Consider the following 19,883-nt stretch of genomic DNA (forward strand, 5'->3'; position numbering starts at 1 on the left):
CTCACTCCCTCCCCTGACGCCACAGGGACTTGGAACACTGCCTGATGCGGGAGCACATCCAGGAGCTATTTCCAGATCTGGCGTGGGCCATGGGAAGATTCCTCAGTTCTGCCAAAGGAGAGCCCTCGGGTGATTGTCACCAGAGGAAAATAGACAGAGATCACAAATTCTGACTGGGAAGGAATGTCATTTGCTTGGGGGGAATATGATGGCTTCACTCTCAATTAGAAAGAAGCAGAAAGATGGGGCGAGGTGCCCCTGACGGGTAGCAGGGCGGGATTTCAGTGGTGACATCCAGGGTGAGCGTGAGGACATTTTTCTGTGGGGATCTGGATTGGTGGCTAACTGAGGAGTCATCCCGAACCCCCACTCTCATCCTTGGGGTACTTGACCAACAGAACTGGGGCTATCTAAGTAGAGAGCCTCAGAATCGTTTGGCCTGTCACTTGTTTTCGGAAGAAAAAAAAATTGCTCAGCAACCCCCTGGAAATTTACCGTCTCACTTAAGAGAACAGTGAGAAAACTCTTTCCAGTTTTATTCAGGTTACAGCCCTCAGCACCAGGCCCGCTCTGGGAGACAGTAATCAGGGTTTTCTCTCACCAGCCTCCTCCTACCCCAGCCTTAGTCGGGGACCCTGTGCCTGTCTCAGGGCCGTAATGGACAGACTGCAGCACTCTTGGCCTCTGGGATGTCCCCGGTGCAGGTCGGGCAGGTGCTTAGAGAGGAGGAAGCACCAATCTCAGCCTGTTCCCGAACTTTGCCATGGGGCCCAGTCAAAAACCTGTCCTTTGAGGGATGAGAGGTAAACCAGCAGGTAAGGCCAGCTCTAACCTTGCATTTGGCCAACCCAGGTTCATTGTGTGGTGCGGCCCGGTGTTCCTGGAGCCCTAACAGGAAGGATCCCTGGTCTCAGCCGGAAGCAAGCCCTGAGCAGAGTTGACAGACAATAACAACAACAAATCCTGTGCTCTCTAGGTTGTGTCTGTGGTGCCCCCATATAGGGTTACCTAAAATAGTTTTAAAAGATTAAATATCGACCACCAACAAAACCAGGTTTTCTAGTTATGTGTTAGAGAGTGCCTGGAGCATTCATCCAACACTGAAACACACACACACACACACACACACACACACACACACACACACACACTCACCCGCTGTTCAGGCCCATTGCTGCTGCCATCCAAAGCATGGGGCCTGCTTCCCGGAGCCTTTGTGACTCCAGGCTGAAAGCAGGACAAGACACACTGGGCAGGGACACTCCTGTTACCTGATATTCCTGCAGACTCCTGGCATGGGCTGCTGGCACTGCTAAGAGACTCGGGGTGTGGATGGGAGACACCGGAGGGTTCCCCGATGGGGCTGAACCCCCCCCCCCCCCCGCCGCCGCCCCGTGTCTTTCCCCAGGCCTGCCCGGGAAAAGCAACGTGGCTGCGGCCCTGCGCCAGGCTCCAGGGCAGAACGGCACCAGCTTCCACGGTTGCATCCGGAATCTGTACATCAACAGCGAGCTGCAGGACTTCCGCACGGTGCCCCTGCACACGGGCATCCTGCCGGGCTGTGAGCCCTGCCACAGGAAGGTGTGCGCCCACGGCACGTGCCAGCCCAGCAGCCAATCGGGCTCCACCTGCGCATGCGAGGAGGGCTGGGCCGGGCCCCTGTGCGACCAGAGCACCAACGATCCCTGCCTCGGGAATAAGTAAGCGGGGCCAGCGGGCTAGCTCGTGCCAAAGACACAGCCCAAGGAAGGTGGGGATGCAGGGCGGGGGGCGGGGGAGGGCAAAGGGGAGGACAGGGAGCGCAGAGAAGTCGGTCCTCCCCGGAGCATCTCTCTGTCGCCCTCTGCCTAATCCTCCCTCCGCTCCCCTCCTCTCCGCTCCGCTCCAGATGCGTGCACGGCACCTGCGTGCCCATCAACGCCTTCTCCTACAGCTGTAAGTGCCTGGAGGGCCACGGCGGCGTCCTCTGTGACGAGGAGGAGGATCTGTTCAACCCCTGCCAGGCCATCAAGTGCAAGCACGGCCAGTGCCGGCTCTCGGGGCTCGGCCGGCCGTACTGTGAGTGCAGCAGTGGCTACACTGGCGACGGCTGCGACCGAGGTGAGCAACCCCCGGCAGCTCCTTCTCTTGGCCAAGCAAGACCCATCTGTTGGGGACAGACGGGTTTTCTTCTACGAGCACTTGGCATTACTTGGGGGTGGGGCAGAGCCTCCCCTGGTCACTAGTTTGCGGGGAGGGGATGTGAATTATCAGAGACTAAAGCCAAGAGTCATGGACGTGAGCCATGTCCTGAGCCAGAAAGCACAGACTGGAAAAAAGAGCAGGGCCCAGGGAGACAGAGCAGCACAGAAGGCGCCTTCTGGAACGTGACCGACCTTGCTTCCATCCCCATTCCCCCAGGAAGTTGTCCCTGAGCACAGAGGCAGGAGTAAGCCCTGAGCACCACCAGGTGTGACCCCAAACCAAAATAATTTTAAAAAGTGAGAGTTTGGGTGGGGTGGGGGGTCACAGGCAGGGGAATCTGGGCTCTCTACTACTTGGGGTGATGGCTGGTGACTGATTCCCCCATGTTAGTAAGTGAACGTCCTACAACTCTTCACTAGATATTACAGCTGCTCACAACTTGGTTTGCTGGGAAAACACGCCTTTTCCCACCTCTAGAACGTGAATATTACCCACTTACTGTTTGCCTGTGTGTTAACAACCTCACTTCCAGTGCAGAGAAGAGGACTCTTGTCATGACCCTCGTCATTCGGCCTGGGTGGGAAGGGGCACAGTAATACCCTTTGACCTTAGAGTCATGGCTTAGCCATTAATGCCAGGGAGAGGGGTGGAGAGGCCCCTGGAGTTCACTTTCTCCCACCCGTGCCCATCGGCAGCGCCTGGCCTCTGCTGGCTCTGCAGACAGAGGGTTGGAACTGTGGATCAGAGACCCCGAGGAGAGGGATGCGCAGTTCTTTCTTCCTGAACTATGCATACGACAGGGAATTTATGAAGTGTTGCTTATGTTAAGGAACAGATTGAAAGACATTAAACTCCAGGCCTAATAAATGACATTGCCTGCTCTGTCAAACTCTTCCCGGGGTTGACGGCAAAGCAACAGCCAGTGGTGTGAAAACACGAGATGTGGTTTTGTCTTGGGAGATTTGTGTGTGTGTGTGTGTGTGTGTGTTAGTTTGTGTTGTTTTGTTATTTTACACCCAAGGGAAAGATTTAGGAACCCAATTTTCTTGTTAGTCCAGTAGCATGGTATTTATAGTTCACAAACAAAGCATCCACTTGGCTGAAAGGACCCCAAAGGATACTTTGAAAGAACAGCAGGCAGAGCATCAGCCCTGAGGCCAACGGAAGCCTGAGTCTGAAATGGGCACATCAGAAAAAGGGGTGCTGGGGGAGGGGTGCAAAGTAACGCCCCCCTGCCCCACCACCCTCACCTTTGGGATGCAGTTTCAGGGCCCCTGCAGAGCCTGGCAGTCCTTTAGTTGCCATTCTTGCTCTTTTTCTAGAAATCTCCTGTCGAGGGGAGCGGATACGGGATTACTACCAGAAGCAGCAGGGCTACACCGCCTGCCAAACTACCAAGAAGCTCTCGCGCCTGGAGTGCCGCGGGGGCTGCCCGGGGGGCCAGTGCTGCGGGCCGCTGCGGAGCAAGCGGCGGAAATACTCCTTCGAGTGCACGGACGGCTCCTCCTTTGTGGACGAGGTGGAGAAGGTGGTCAAGTGCGGCTGCACCCGCTGCGCCTCCTAGACGCCCGCCCGCCCGCACGCCGGGGCTGCAGACGCCGCGGCTCCCGGTTGACCGTTGGGGACTCAGCGATGCTTCCTAGTGGAAATATTTGAAATATATTGTAAAATACAGAACAGACTTATTTTTATTATGAGAATAAAGACCACACCCCCTCCACCCCACCCCACCCCACCCCGCGCATTTGGAAATAAGCAAAAACAAACCAACTATCACAACCACAACAAAAACCCCAGAAATGTTTGAACTCCAGCTTTTCCCACTCCCTGGAGGAGGCAGGAAGAAGGCCAGAGCCTGGAGGCGTGGGAAGAAGCGGGGACCACGGAGCTGGGGTGCTGAACGCCCCATGGAAGCACATGCACAAAAGGGGCGCCCGGCGAGCGTGCACCCCCAGCAGGTAATCCCCGGTGTCCTCACGGCGCCTGGGGACGACCCAAGCACACACGTGTGAATGAGGATGCAGGCGGATGAGCGGAACCCCAACACCTCCAGGATGGGGCCGGTGGAGGAGCAGAGAAATCTCATGCAAGACTAGAAAGTGTCCCACGGTCCACTGAGGAGAGGAAACGCTCAAGTCAGTCGTATCTTCTTTTCACACGTCAGCATGTTGGCAGAAAGAAGCACACAAGAGTGTTAATCGACCGTTTTCCAGTATTAATTTTTTTGTAATATAAATGATAAAGGAGATGATAAAGAACCAATAGAGTATGGATAAATAAATTAGTAATAATATGAATTTTGTTTCTATGAGTTCTAAACAGCCCTATCAGTATTCAGTTTCCATGAGAAATATTTATTGTATCAAAGTACATTGTACTTAACATTTTAGGCCACCTTTTTTTTTTTGCTGTTTCTTGATGCTTTAATATATATTAATTTATATTTGTCCTGATATTTTTGTACATTTTTCAAACTCAAAGAAAAATCAGGATGCGGGGGGTTTCTTTGGCAAGAGTACTAACATAGGGTGTTCTCTTGGGATCGAGTTGTGTTGGTCTGTTGGTTTACCTTGATGTCTGAGGGCGGGTGGGTGCAGCCTTACTGGCCTGGACCTTTGCAGAGAGGGTAGAAAGTCTGCATGTGAGCTGCTCATTGTACAGAAAGAAGCAGCTCCCTCTGCAGCCTAGTCCCCCCAGAGCCCCCAGAACAGAAACGGTGTGTAGCAGTCAACACTAGCCAGTAGATCTTTTACAAATGAAGATTTCCTTGACGTTTTTTGCCCTTTGAGGGGAGCCGGGTGGGAAGACAAAAGGCTGTAATGTCAAGAACTGTGATTTTTCTTTCCAATAAAGCTCCTTGATGACCCAGATGTTCCCATGTTAACATGTTTGCTGCTAAGTTACAGCGTAGCATTGCTCATGATTCATAGTGGACTGTGCTATTCCCTCATTAAAATCCCAGGGTGCCCCGTGAAGAGGCAGATGTTTCTTTCCCAAAACTTTTTTATGAAGAGAATTAGCTGTAAATGTATAATTCAGGATGCTTTGTCTTACTCCAGACTAATATCAGTTCCACTTCTGATGTTTGTACATTAAACAGATATTTACTTCATTGCCCAGCTTGGTGCTTTTTTTAGCAATTGCCTAGTATTTAAAGCTCCCACCTTAAGAATCTGCTCATCACAGTAGTACAGAAAAGCCTAGACCTTTTGTTTGCCCTTGGTTTGAGATGATTCCGCTCTTCCGTCTTGAGATTTTGGAGTGGTCTGGCAATAGGGGTTGATAGGACAACACCCCCTCTGCTAAGAAAATGAACACCTTCAAGTAATGTCCTGCCAGGGAAATTCTAAGTTAAAATATATCTAAACCATGAATGGCAATTTAGTCTGCTCCCTGCTACCCCAGCCCAGTTGAAACCAGCTAGAAAATGATGCATCCAAAATAGAGTGCCTTCATCCCCAGGAAAGAGTTGGTAATGCCAATGCCAATGTATACTCTTTCAAACAGGGGGACAGTGCTGGTTGGGTTGAGTATATGACTCATCCCACCATAGGAAGATTGCTTCGTTAAACGTTGGAAAGGCATGTCACACACACCCCGAGACACAGGCACTGTCACTGTCACTGGCATAGTGCAATGTGAACATTAGTTTATTTATTTTTACACTTATATTTTGGGGCCCAAGAGAGCTCATTGGGCTGCGTGAATGCTTTGTATGCAGGAGACCTGTGTCCATTCCCTGGTAGCATCATTTCCCGAAAGTCATCAGGACCAAACCCCAACCAAGCACAGGGCTGGAAGCATCCCCAATACCGATAGTGTAGTGCTCCTTCCTTCAAAAAATAAAATTTCTACTTTTGAGCTATGGAAATAGTCATCATAAAAAAAAAAGTATCCCCTTGACTACTTCTTCATGGGCTTACCATTTGTTCATGGAGCACAGGAATATCTGCAAAAATGGAACAACTTTGACTAGTGTTTACAGGTAAGTTGTCTGGAAAGTCACTGGTTTGGGAGGGTTGTTTTTGTTTGTTTGTTACATTTTTGTGCCAGGCACCAGGCCACAGGATGCTGATGAAATGTCTCACTCATTTTTCACACAAACCTATGGGACAGTGTTCCCTGCTTTACACAGACATAAACAACTCAAAAACAGAAGCCGAAATCCACCTGGGGACTTTCAGACTTTAGCAATTATATTTAAGAGATAAAGGCCGCTGCTCATGAGGGCACTTTTCATCTTGGAGCTTTATTTCTGCAGCACCATTTCTTCCTGATCATATCAACTTAAGACTTTTAGACTCCATGTTTGCTTTGGTTCTGTTTTTGACGGGAACATCATACTAGTTTTCAGGCTGTATTCTTTTTCCTTCCTGCTATAAAGGCAAAATGTAGAATTGGGTTTACATGGATTGGGCTGAGTTAGCAAGTTTTGTAGGGCATTGCTTGCCTTGTGATGAGACTACATTTCGCTTATGAGCTCTTCAGTGACAAAATCCAATAGACAAATAATTACTAGCAAATGAGACAAATTTAGGGCAATTATTCATGTTCCAAAAGGCTCCTTAGAAAGCCTTACCTATAGGAATACTTTAAATACCAAATGAGTCCAGAATATTTTTCCAACAGAATACAGCAATTTCACAAAAATCTTTTATAAAAATGTTTCAGAACCCAAACTACCACTCAGGAGAATATGCATATACAGAGTGAAAGATAAAGTGATTAAATATCTCGAATGTGTTTAAATTCTCATTTAGGTGATGCACCAACAAAAATGCCCACGGGGGAGGGGAGCCTGATGTGTTCCATTTCAGATGTGCTCATTAAATAATAATGATCTTAACTTTTGAGATCAGTTTCCACAACAGCCTTTCTAAAATTAGGGCCCCTTATTGACCATGGTTTTGGAATTTCTCTCAATCATCGCTCTAAATAGTTTGTTATTATCAGCAGCGATTATTTTGGCAACATAACAAAAAAATCCATTATAATTGATTCAAGACGTCAAGAATTTGAGCTTTCTAGTACTCTCTGCTCACATGGTGACCACTGTTTTAAAAGTAATGTTTGTGAGAGTACAAAGAACATACAAATTCTTAGCATCTTATATGCAAATATAAAGTCATGCTTAATATATGAGCCATTTCCATTCTTAATCCTCTCTGTGTATTAGAAGGAATATAATCACACATTTTTGTTCCCTATATCTTAGGAAGTATGAAATTCTGCCAAACTTTTGCTATGTCTTTTTGGATGAAACAGCTCCTGGTGTTTTGCTTCAGAGCAAACACTATGCAATTGGATTTGAGATGGTGGTGAGCAAGTGCATACAAGTAACCAAACTACTATACAATTTCAGAATGTTACAGATGCCCTTGTATACATACACACATGTGACAGTTCCAATAGAAACATAATGGATGGTGAGAAAGTGATTCAGAGGAAGTAACATTGAAGTCTAATCACGTGATGAAGTAGGCACTATAATATAACGGCAGATGGAAATGTGAGTAGGCCTTTCCCTCAAGTACATCCTCTGTATGGACTTGAGGGAAAGAGCTCTTATCTGCAAGGAAAGGAAAGACATAGTCTGGGCAAAGTAAGGCAAACACTTATTTCCTGTGTATTACAGAGCAGTGTGCCATTGACTCATCTCAGAATGCCCATGTGCTGGATTTGATTGAAAATTGAAACTGGTTAATTGTCTTCAATTCATTTCATCTCTACTTTAAAATGAGATACTGCTGCATATCTCAAAAATAGGAACTCTTAAAATAGCACCAGAAGTTAGGAATAATTAAGCATTACATTTCCAGGATCTCAAAGGAATATTCAAGAATGGAAAATCTGATGATTCTGGAATCAAAGGGACAGCTTCCCCATAGGTCAAAAGTTGTGGTTTTCCAAAGTGCACAGAGTCCTGCACTTGAACCCACTGCCCCAGAGTGTGACAGGAGAGTTTCCAGCCCTCAGAAGTTGAGGTTTCCCAGAGAGGAATCTCCCTTCCCTCCATATCCTAGAAGGACCAGACCTGTAAGGACCTCTTACAGGTCAGCTTGAACATCCCCACCACTCCGGGCTAATAGCATCTTAGCCCTAGCTGCAATCACTGTTGCTTCCAAAACCCACAAAAGTAGCTAGCGAGAAGTAATAGACACCTAACTTCAGAGTAGCAGCAAGTTCAGTACATAGAAAATATTCCTGGCACCAATACAAAAGTCTCTAGACAGCTACATAGTAAACATAAATTTCAACTTTGACAGGGAAGAAAGAGGCCACCAAAGGCTGAGTTCCCCCAGAGACCTCCCCAGGAGTGGGAAGGGATACTGACAGTGAAGTGAAAAGATTCGCCTCCAGACTGCGAAAGGAACGAAGGAAAAGCAGCCCGGAACTCCATCACTGTAGTGGGCAAAGACAGTAGCCGTGAAGACATAGTCAGTAATAACCACTTATATAATCTCTCTGAAAAGGACTTCAGAAAGGAAATTCTTAGGATATTTAACCAGCTCAAAGAAACTGTGGAACGGAACAGCTGCTGGTTAATCTATGCTTTGAAACTCAAGTACATTCCTTTTTCTGGACACCAATGCCACTCAGGAAATAACAAAACAGGAAGCTAGCAGAAATAATCTGTGCCTAAAGTTTTATATCAAGGGGGCTACTGCTCAATACCAAAGAAGTAATTTTTTAACCTACTAGGGTTCTTCAATTTTTATGAAGGGAATTAAAACAGTGCAAGAAATACTAATAAGACTGTTAGTGTTATATTGACCCTTGAGAGATGAAGTCTCAACAATTAAGTCATTGCAGATATAGCTCAAGCCCTTAAGAAAAGTGGATGCTTAAAATGATGGAGGGGGAAAAAGTGCTTTCTCAAATCAGAAAAAAAAATGCATTATATCCATTTATGATTAAGTTCATATAACAGTTGAGCAAAAATAAGGATGATGTAAATATAAAGGTCTTTTTGAGAAGAGGGAGCTTTTAAGTTCAAAGTTCATTGGTTGCCAAATAGAAATCTATTAGGATTGTTGAGTAAGATAACAGTTATTCTTGTTTTAGAGTCATTTTAGAGGGCAACACAGGTTAAAATGTATTGATCAGATGACATCTTTTCACAAAAGGTTAAAGTCCAGAATAAAAAATAGAAATAAATGCAAAATTAAAATAAATTATTGATTCAAAAGCAGCTACAATAGAAGAATTAGTCATTCATATGACAGTTTAGGGGCAACAAAGGAGGAGAGTTATAGGACTTACCTATTTTCAAAGTGGGAGAACTGAAACCTGGGATTGGTGATTACAGAGAGGCCTGACATCTAGAGATTCACAGACACTGAACAAGAAATTCAGAATTCAGCCCTCAACTCGACCTCTCTGTTGAATGAACATAACACATTCTTCTATGTCTTGAAAGGAATCTTTAATCAACAACTTTTTGTGTGTGTGTTTGGACCACACATGACGGTGTTCAGGGCTTCTTGCTCTGCACTCAGATCACTCCGGGCTGCTTCATGGATGTCAGGGATCGAACCCAGGTTAGTCACATGCAAGGCAAATGTCCAACCCACTGTACTACTGCTCTGGCTTCTAATCAACTGTTGTAGGAAAAAATCAAACTGTTAGTGTGAGATTCTAGATCTCTCCTCCGGTGACCTCTTCAAACCTACAGCACAGGCTCTTTATTTGACATTTAAAGGCTAGGATAGGATATTTTAAAAGCAAGGTTTGAACTGGGGTTCTAAAACTAGATAGGTTTATCCACAAAGAAATGTCATTGAAACAAACAAACAAAATGGATACATTCATTCGATGACATGAAAGAGTGAGCTTGATAGAGAAGGGAGCACCAAATAAAGGTGTTGGGAGGATCCTCCCAGGATGGGAGATGCATGCTGAAAGTAGACTATAGACTGAACATGATTGCCACTCAATGCAAACCACAGCACCCAAAAGGAGAGAGAGAACAAAAGGGAATGCCCTGCCACAGAGGCAGGGGGGGATGGGGGGATGGGTGTGGGAGGGATACTAGGATCAGTGGTGGTAGAAAATGGGCACTGGTGAAAGGATGGGTACTTGATCGTTGTATAATTGAAACACAAGCACAAAAATTTGTAAGTCTACAACTGTACCTCATGGTGTTTCACTAATAATTTTTTTTTTAAAAAAGTTTCTAACCAAGTTAAAAACAAAAAAAAAAGGAAGAAAGAGTGAGCTTGACCAAAGGAATAAGACCCAACTTTACATAGTAGGTAGTGAGCAGACATCTAGAATGGAAATATTCCAGGATAAAAATGAAGAAAAAGTGTTTCTAAAAGAGTGAGGAGGCAACAGCTGGGTAGCCCTAATTTGGGGGAGAGAAGTTGCAAACAATAGCACTCTTCACATGTCTGGTAGCAAAACTGGAGGAGAGTAAGAATAGCACCTGGAAGAAACAGTGAGGCTGTGGGTTCTCATTCAGTGAGTCAATCGCCTTTATGGTGGCAGCTTTTACAAGTGCGGGTGGATAACAGGCGGATAGTGGGGCAATAAATAGGTCAAGCTAGGGGAACAAGACTAAATTGGATCAATTATATGGCTCAGGGGAAGAATGAGAGATAAAAAGTAGAACCCAGGCACAGAGTGTTTGATGGAGCTTGATTATGAAGAGCAAGAGGGAAAGGAGAGGAAGACTCAATCCTCATCTGCATGACAGATCAGCAAGATTCCCCTTCCACCCGCCCAAGACGCTTGTCGTGTCTGGACTTAATTCACCTAAGTGGAAACCTGGCCACACTGCATTTAGAACTAGTTTCATCTTTGCATCCATGGGGGGTGGGGGAGAACGGGGCGGGGAGGGCAGTAGCTAAACTTAAAGAAAGTCAAACATAAAACACCTACACACAAAACAAAGGTAACATGCTGAAGCAGGGAAAAAACTCGCTATCATTAATCTTACTCTCTCTTTTTGAAGTGCCCAGAATTATTTTCATTTTTTTTCCTTTTACATAGATTGTGGCAGAGAGATTAAGCGACTTGCCCAAGGTCACACACCTCAGATCTCCTGACTCCAGCCATAATGCAATATTGATTTCCCAGGAATTGATAGACATAGTCTGTGCATGACCTCAAGTGGTTACACTGCAGGCATAAGTGTTTCTCAAGGGAAGGTATTTTGGAGATGGTGGTATTCGGTTGATATATATATGTATATATATATGGATACCACTTTATATATATATGGATACATATATATGATATATATGGATACTTTATATATATATACATATATATGGATACCACTTTCTTACTCAATAAAAATGCACTTTAATCTTTGTATAGCTCTCATTTGTTAAATGAATAATGAATAAATATAAATACACAAATAAATATTAAAATAATAAATACAAATAAATAGTACTTTTTTAGTGGAACTATGTTCCAGAAACTGAAGTGGGAGCATTAGAATTGTGACTTCTCCAGCATTTGGGGCCACTTTTTTGGGTCGGGGAATCTTGAATGAGCAGGAATGAGCGCACTTGTATTCAATTGCTAATAGCATCCCAAGGACAGGCTAGAACATGCATTAGCCCAGTTTTTATCAGAGGCAAAGTCAGTCATGGACTCATTGTATAACTCAAGGCTTCCTTTGTAAGGGGGATGGTGGGGGGAGGGGGACGGGGAAACAAATCATGGGGGGGGAATAGAGAGCATTTTTTTTTAATGATATGTCTGATAACATCCTTGTCCACAATCTCAGAGGCTTGCAGTATCACAGAGAGAGAAAGATGCATATCTGTGAATTACCTCCCCTGGCAGTGACTTGAACCTCCATGGCTTCTGCTCACAGTATTACCATTCAATTACCTCGACCACCAGCTCTTACTTTCAATTACATCTTCACATTGATTTTTTTTCACTCCTATTATTCCTATGTTAGGTACAATTCTTCTCTTCTGATGTCTGTCAACTTCTCCTGGGAGCTGTGAAATGAGCAGGAACACATTTCTGAATGACACAATGCTCTGGTTCATTAGGAAATAAATCTTATCATTTGGCCAAAAAAAGCAAAGAAACGTGGTGGTCTCACAGCTCAGAAAAAGAAATGGAAATTTCTATATCTCTTATATAATCCTGGTTTCCTCTCTGCTCATATAATCCTGGTTTCCTCTCTGCCCTTTTCTTTTAAATGATTCCATATTCTAAAAAACATTAACACACAACTGTATCAGTAGGAAGATATCCTGGCAATCGAGAGTTTTTAGAGTGTGACAATTCACCTCCCAGCTGTGATGACAACCTTGGACATGCATGGGTCAAGCACATACAATGAACCAGAGGCTAGACTGATTCAATGTAGTCAAACTGAGAGCAGCTTCTTGGGTGTATACATGCGTGTGTGTGTGTGTGTGTGTGTGTGTCTGTCTGTCTGTCTGTCTGTCTGTCTGTGTGTCTGTGTGTTATTTCTGAGAACAAAATTTTATATAAATACAGTAGCTCTAAACTTATAATAAACAGAGGAAAATACCTTGGTATCTCATAATCTAATCTCTCCTTTTACTTATTTAGGTAACACCCAATACTTTATACAACTGTATATATTTTAGGGGTATGATTTTATGTGTTTTTGAAATAAATGTTATCACACCACTGAGCTTTAAGTCCCAGCTAAGAACCTACATATGTAAATATTTCAGAGGTTCCAGTTCACAGACCACATTCCTCGACCAGAGATCTTAAGACCAACCCTTACCCTTTCACTATCTCCCTATAAGTTTCTTTAGTCTCCACTTTCACAAGTCAAGATTTTGCTGGAGCGGGCCCAGTAATGTCTCCATTGGAGACTGTGTTGTTACTGTGTTTGGCATACCGAATACATCACGGGGAGCTTGCCAGGCTCTGGTGTGCAGGCGAGATCCTCTCGGTAGCTTGCCGGGCTCTCCAAGAGGGGCGGAGGAATCGAACTCGGGTCAGCCATGTCGGCTGCATGCAAGGCAAACGCCCTACCACTGTGCTGAGCTCCAGTGGTGCAATCGGTTAGCGCGTGGTACTTATACGGCAGTATGTGCACGAGCCAAGAAATAGAGATTTCCTTCTCCTCACCGTAGACAAAGCTTCATCTTTACCCAAGGTCCTGACTTGGTCACCCCAAGACTTTCTACAAATCAGTGTTTCATTCCTTCAAGAGTAAGAAAGGAATTATCTAGGGTCTTAGCCTCATAACGTAATATAATAGAACCTGTTATAACAAAAGAGCATGGACTGGCAGCTTCAATAATAAACATCTGGGAACTGAGCAATAGTACAACTGGGTAGGGCACTCGGCATGCACGAGGCCTACGTACAGGCTCAATACCCGGCATCCCCAGCACTGGCCAGAGTGATCTCTGACCTCAGAGACTGGAGTAACCCCTGAGCACTGTAATTTGTGGCCCAAAAACAAACAGACAAAAAAAATAGACACCTGTGTCTTAAGTTATGTACGGTGAGAAGTCCAAGGCCCCGCTGCCAGCCAATTTCATTTCTGATCAAAGTTCTCTAATTGATTTATGCATGATCACCTCTCTTCTGTGTACTATCCTGGTCTTTGCTCTGGGTGCAGATGGTGCAAGAGACAGAGAATGGTCTGGACTCCATTGGGTCTCTAATCCCATTTTGAGGAGCCCATTCCCATGATCTCATCTGATAGTATTTCCCAAAGGCCCCAAGGTCAAATACCATCACATGGGATCTTACAGCTTACACCTATGGATTTGAGGGAAACACCCATGTTCAGTTCAGATATCTGTCGTATCTCATGAGAAAATAGACAGAAATCAAATCCTCCAGACCTTGTGTAGACCCTAAGCAGCTAGCATTGGTCTCAAGCATCACTGAAATAAGGATGCACAGGTAAAATGCTTTATGCTTACTGCTCTAGATTCCAGAGAGTTACAAGAAATCATCATTTTGTGACAAATCATTGCAGTGAAATTGACAGATCTCCCCAGAATTTAGTAGCTTAAAAATACCCATGCTCAGTTTTCTATTGGGCAGCATTGGGAAGAAACTTATTTACTAACCCTCATTGGTTGGAACTATGATCATCTGAAAGCTCTCGTGAGCTGGCAGAGGGTTAGAGGCCTCCTGTATCCTGCATATAATTTTTATCAGAGTGGCTTGATTATCATCTTTTACTGATGAATAACTTTTTTCTCTGAGAAAGAAAACTAAGATGTAGCACTGGAATGTATCATGAGACCTAGTCTTGAAAGTCATACTCCATCACTGTCACTGTCACTGTCCTCCCGTTGTTCATCAATTTGCTGGAGCGGGCCCAGCAACGTCTCCATTGAAGACTTTGTTGTTACTGTGTTTGGCATATTGAATACGTCACGGGGAGCTTGCCAGGCTCTGCCGTGCGGGCGAGATCCTCTCGGTAGCTTGCCGGGCTCTCCGAGAGGGGCGGAGGAATCGAACTCGGGTCGGCCATGTTGGCTGCGTGCAAGGCAAATGCCCTACCTCCGTGCTATCACTCCAGCCCCATACTCCATCAGTCTTGAAATATTTAAAACAAGGTTCAGTTCAGTGAGGACACTATAAAATGACGTGAACACCAAGGGGGGGGCGGGGGAGGGCAGTCACTGGTGCCATCTTGAAGCCTGACTTAGATGTCTAAGATAAATATTTGCAGTTAGTAACTATTTGCAGGATTGGACCAAAATAGTACAGTGGATGGCGCGGTTCTATGAAGTGTGGCTCACCTAGACTCTATCTCCAGAACAAAATATGGTGCCCTGATTACTCAGGAGCATACAGCCAGTAGTAAGCCCAAAGTACTGCTTAAGGAGTTAGCCCTGAGCATTGGTTGATGTGGCCAAAAAAAAAAAAAAAGGAAAAAGGAAAAAGAAAAAAGAAAAAAAAAAAACAAAGAAAAAAGTTAATCACTTGCAAAAAAAAATGCCACAGAAGCTACTGGTTAGCCGCTAATAATGGAAAGAGATATAGTCCATAAGATTAACCCAGCCCCTAGTGAAGGGAGAGACATTAAAAATAAAGATCAATTTTATGGACAATAATTGACTCAGTCATATCTACATCACAAATTGCAGGTAAAAACTTATGACAGAAGACCTCAGTTGAGTTTTCTGATTGGATGTGAGGGACTTAAAAAAAATGTAAGAAGCTGGAGTGGTAGCACAGGGGGTAGCGCCTTGCACGCAGTCGACCCGGGTTTGATTCCCAGCTTCCCATATGGTCCCCCACACATCTCCAGGAGTAATTCCTGAGTGCAGAGCTAGGAGTAACCCCTGTACCTCATTGGATGTGATGCAAATAAATAAAGAAAAGAAAGAAAAAAATAAAGTAAAGAAATCTGAGTCTGGTATTTTGCCATAACACATGTAGTTCCACACCATGGTGATTTAGTGTGAGTCTTTATTGAGCTCTTAACTATTTAGAAGTCCTCCTTCATTTAATTATTTGCTATTTAATACACATGCATCTTTTCACTCAAGACTGAGGAAAATCCTAATATGTAGTTATTCGATAGACTTGAGTGTCCCTTTGGGCTAGGAACTGGATATATAAAGTATAGGACAAAAAAGGAGGTAGTTTCTCCCCTTGTAGAACTTACATTCTAGTGGATAATGCAAAAAGTGAAATAAACCAACGAATAATTTTAAAGTGCCATCATTTCTGGAATGGATACTGGATAGAAAATAGAAAAGAAGTTGATGAACTCCATGGGTGCAAGGAGAGAGATGGTCACTTTCTCCTGATCTACCTCTGCCAACCAGTTGGGAAGACTAGAACTGATGAAGTGTTCACTGAGCCCTGCTTGACAGGGGCTTGAGCCCCACCATCCCCACCAGATGGCTGCCAAGTCAATACCTGACATCCCCTGGTCTTCTCAGTATGGGAGTTGATCTCTGTCACTAGATTTCCCGGGGAGTCACGGAATCAGGTTGGAGTGAAGATTTGCTCCTTGCAGGAAAGGAAAGTCAGTCCCAGTTCTGACCCAGGGTTTCAGGGTTCTTGTCTCGCCTGGCAGAAAAGAATTTCAGGAGTAGACAGGCAGGGTGAAACTGATGCCATGACAGGCTGCAGAAATGAAAAAACTCAGGTGGGCCTCAGGTTCAGTTCCTGGAACTGAAACAGGTTCAGTTTCCCAGCAATGCATAACTAGTCAACCTAGACCCACCTGGAAAGTTCCTGGGCCCAGCAACTGGGCTCAATTAATCAATTCTCACAATGTCCCAGAAGTTGCTTTTTGCTAACTCTAAAAGAATGAGAAGTCTATGTCATCATAAAATTGGTACCGATACTGGAAATTATTGTTTAACTGTTGTCTAACCACTGTTACCCTGGACACTTACTTTTGTTTGGTAACTAAGATTCTTTTCTGAAACAATAAGGCATGCGCTGCTTATGTAATCAAATCCTATATAAACTGCTTGCTGCCTGAAATCAGGGTCCCTATCAAGAGACCACTCTGTGGGTGAGATAGTTGACCGCTGTATATTGGAATAAAATTCCTACTGCTTTTGCAATATCGAGTTAAATGTTTCTGTCCATCTTGCCACTTGGGAACCCATAGTCCCGCGCTTAACAAAGTAAAACAGATTTTTATCTGGAGGTTTTAGGAAGAAGGAGAGAGAGGAAAAGTCAGAGGGGGAGAGTAAGACATTCAAGAATAAACATGGGCTTCTCCCAGTGTCAGAGAAGGGCCTCGAATTGGACTTTTGGACCGGCTTAGATACGGGTATCTTCTCAGAATGCCTTGGCCTGGAATCTTCTGGATTCTTCCTCAGGGTACACAGGAAAAATTAATCAGATTAAGGGAGGAGGTCAAGGGCTCTCAAGGATTTTCCTTCAGGCCTTTTCCACGAGGAGGGATCCAGTCCCCTCAGGGTCGGATGCTCAAGGTTTTATCAGGTCTTACTTTCTGTGTCCACAAGGTGGGTCAGATTTAGGATTTTACTTCCCAGAAATTTTATTGTAATCCCAGGTGGCTTAATTTCCCAGAGGCCCTTCCCTGTCTATCTACCAGATTACATACAAAGGAGGGCCATGACTGGCCTCCTTAATCATGTTTGGATTGTTTGTTTAAATAAATAGAAAATCATTGAACACTTTTAAGAGATAGGTGGAACATTCAATAAAAGTGTAGTGACTTCGGGGCTGGAGTGATAGCACAGTGGGTAGGGCGTTTGCCTTGCACATGGCCCAACTCGGGTTCGATTCCCAGCATCCCACATGGTCCCCCGAGCACAGCCAGGAGTAATTCCTGAGTGCCTGAGCCAGGAGTAAGCCCTGAGTATCGCTGGGTGTAACCCAAAAGGGAAAAAAAAATGTAGTGACTTCTCAAATAATTTTGCTTGTAGTCTATGAAAGACATCAGCTTTCTGCAACTGCCAACTCCTACCTCCATCTTGGCCTGTCCCTGTCCCCTTCAAGGAACCCTTTACTTCCTTTTCCTTCCACCCACTACAGGCAGATTTTCTCTTCTCCGGAACTCACCTGTTGTAAATCCAGTGTTTCTGCTACTGAATAAAGCTGAGATTTTGGTGGGGGCACCAGGAGATGAGGAAGAACTGGACATAGGTCCTAACAGAGTGCTTCTTGCTCCTCTGAAGAAACCCTGTCAGTCCTCAGACTACAGGTTACCCAAAAGATGAAGTTTAGTCATCATAATATTGCAGGTATTTCCTCCTACTTTTCATTCCATATCCATATTTTATCTGCCCCTAAAGTCAGTGTCAGCTTAGCTGTTCAAAATGGTCAATATGCAAGATCTGGGATGCTGCATATTTTTTTCCGTAAATAGCAAGATTGCAAATATTTTTAGCTCTGAGGCCATATGGTCTTTTTTGCTACCACTCAACTCTGCCATTGTTAATCTGTAAAAAAATAGGTTCAGATAAAGGATAAATAAATGAGAGGCAGCGTCCCAACATATCTGATTATGTACACTGAATTTTTTTACTTCATGTGATTTTCCATTTTATATGTCAGGAAATATCACTCTTCTTTTGATTCCCACCTCACCCTACCCCCACCACCACCACAAATTTTTAAAATTGTCCAAATCATTCTTAGATCATAGGTCATACTTTAAAAAAAAAAAAACTTTGATCTTTACAGCATACAGCCGGAAGAGAAGGGCCACATGGAGGGCGGGACTCACAGCTCCCGGAGAAAAGGAAAAAAACAGGTTCCAAAAAGAGTTGAGATCATCAGGAAGTCCCAGATGGGGTAGGTACCGCATCCCGCCTCCCGCAGATGGAACCCCGGTGACCAGAAGCCTCTACAAGCACAGCTCGAGTATGCGGGAACTAGGACTTTTCCTCAAAACCACGCGGCTGCTTATGCGGCCGCGCGACATCTCTCTATATACAAAGTGATCAATGGGAAGTAAACCACCCAACGTTTCTCCCTGAAAATCAGAGTTAAGTTTGGAGCACGGCCACAGTCCCAGAAACATAAGGACTTAATGCAGAACCCAGCAGCTTGGAGCAGAAAAGTGAACGGACTATGCGTTAATCCAGGCCATCATGTCTGCCCGGAGGGGAAAGGGTGTTGCTCCCTTCCGCCCTCCTCCCTCTGGAAAGAAAGATGGCGGCCACACGGGAGCCTTGTGGACAGCAGGTATGAGCCGGGGGTGTGGGGGCGACTAAAACCTCATGGGAAGGGGGGCGTTCCGGTCCGTCCTTCACGCCCTACCGAGGTCACCAGGTGCCCCCCACGAGCAGCTCTCCAGCACGGCCACAGCCCCAGAAGCACAAGGACGTAATGCAGAATCCAGCAGCTTGGAGCAGAAAAGTGAACGAACTATGTGTTAATCCAGACCATCATGTCTGCCCGGAGGGGAAAGGGTGTTGCCCCATTCGCCCTCTCTTCTCTGGAAAGAAGGATGGCGGCCGCATGGGAGCCTTGTGGACAGCAGGTATGAGCCGGGGGTGTGGGGGCGACTAAAACCTCATGGGAAGGGGGGCGTTCCGGTCCGTCCTTCACGCCCTACTGAGGTCACTTGTTGCCCCCCGCGAGCGGCTCTCCAGCACAGCCACGGCCCCAGAAGCACAAGGACTTAATGCAGAACCTGGCAGCTTGGAGCAGAAAAGTGAACGGACTATGCGTTAATCCAGGCCATCATGTCTGTCCGGAGGGGAAAGGGTGTTGCCCCATTCGCTCTCTCCTCTCTGGAAAAAAAGATGGCAGCCGCAAGTGGAGCCTTGTGGACAGCAGGTATGAGCCGGGGGTGTGGGGGCGACTAAAAACTCATGGGAAGGGGGGCGTTTCGGTCCACCCTTCACGCCCTACCGAGGCCACCAGTTGTCCCCCACGAGCGGCTCTCCAGCACGGCCACAACTCCAGAGCACAGAAACCAATATCTTAACTATCTGACTTTCAGTAGAAATACTTCCAGGGTCAATAAGTAAAATAGCAGAAATCCAAAACCAACATTTAATTCTTGAACCCAGCTGTAGAAAGCAAATCACTTCACAATGCTTTCTCAGCATGTCTGATTTGGGGGGGGGGTGTTAAACTCTATATAATAGTGGTGAATTTTTTAATGAAACAATGAATCTAATCAAAGCAGATAGAGTGTTAACTAGAATTCATCTGCCTCACAGGGACTGGGAGGGGTGGGGGTGGGGTCTTATTGGGGTTCTTCATGGTAAAAAATAAGTATTGGTAAAGGGAAATGTGTTTGATATTTGCATGACTGAGACCTA

General features: G+C 45.2%; 1 protein-coding gene across 4 annotated transcripts in view; it reads left to right on the forward strand.

Moving 5' to 3' along the window:
* The window catches only part of SLIT2 (slit guidance ligand 2), a 360,390-nt gene extending 356,592 nt beyond the window's left edge, over positions 1 to 3,798 (forward strand). For all 4 annotated transcript variants that reach the window (XM_056130354.1, XM_056130351.1, XM_056130352.1 and 1 more), the window contains 3 exons: positions 1,409 to 1,700; positions 1,889 to 2,100; positions 3,507 to 3,798. In XM_056130354.1, coding sequence (XP_055986329.1) covers positions 1,409 to 1,700; positions 1,889 to 2,100; positions 3,507 to 3,748 — 746 coding nt within the window. In that variant the 3' untranslated portion in view covers positions 3,749 to 3,798. The remainder of the gene's footprint in view (positions 1 to 1,408; positions 1,701 to 1,888; positions 2,101 to 3,506) is intronic.
* The last annotated feature ends 16,085 nt before the right edge of the window (positions 3,799 to 19,883 follow it).

This window comes from Sorex fumeus, unplaced genomic scaffold, assembly GCF_029834395.1.
Source record: "Sorex fumeus unplaced genomic scaffold, SorFum_2.1 ptg000077l, whole genome shotgun sequence".
In the NCBI taxonomy this organism is placed as follows: domain Eukaryota; kingdom Metazoa; phylum Chordata; class Mammalia; order Eulipotyphla; family Soricidae; genus Sorex; species Sorex fumeus.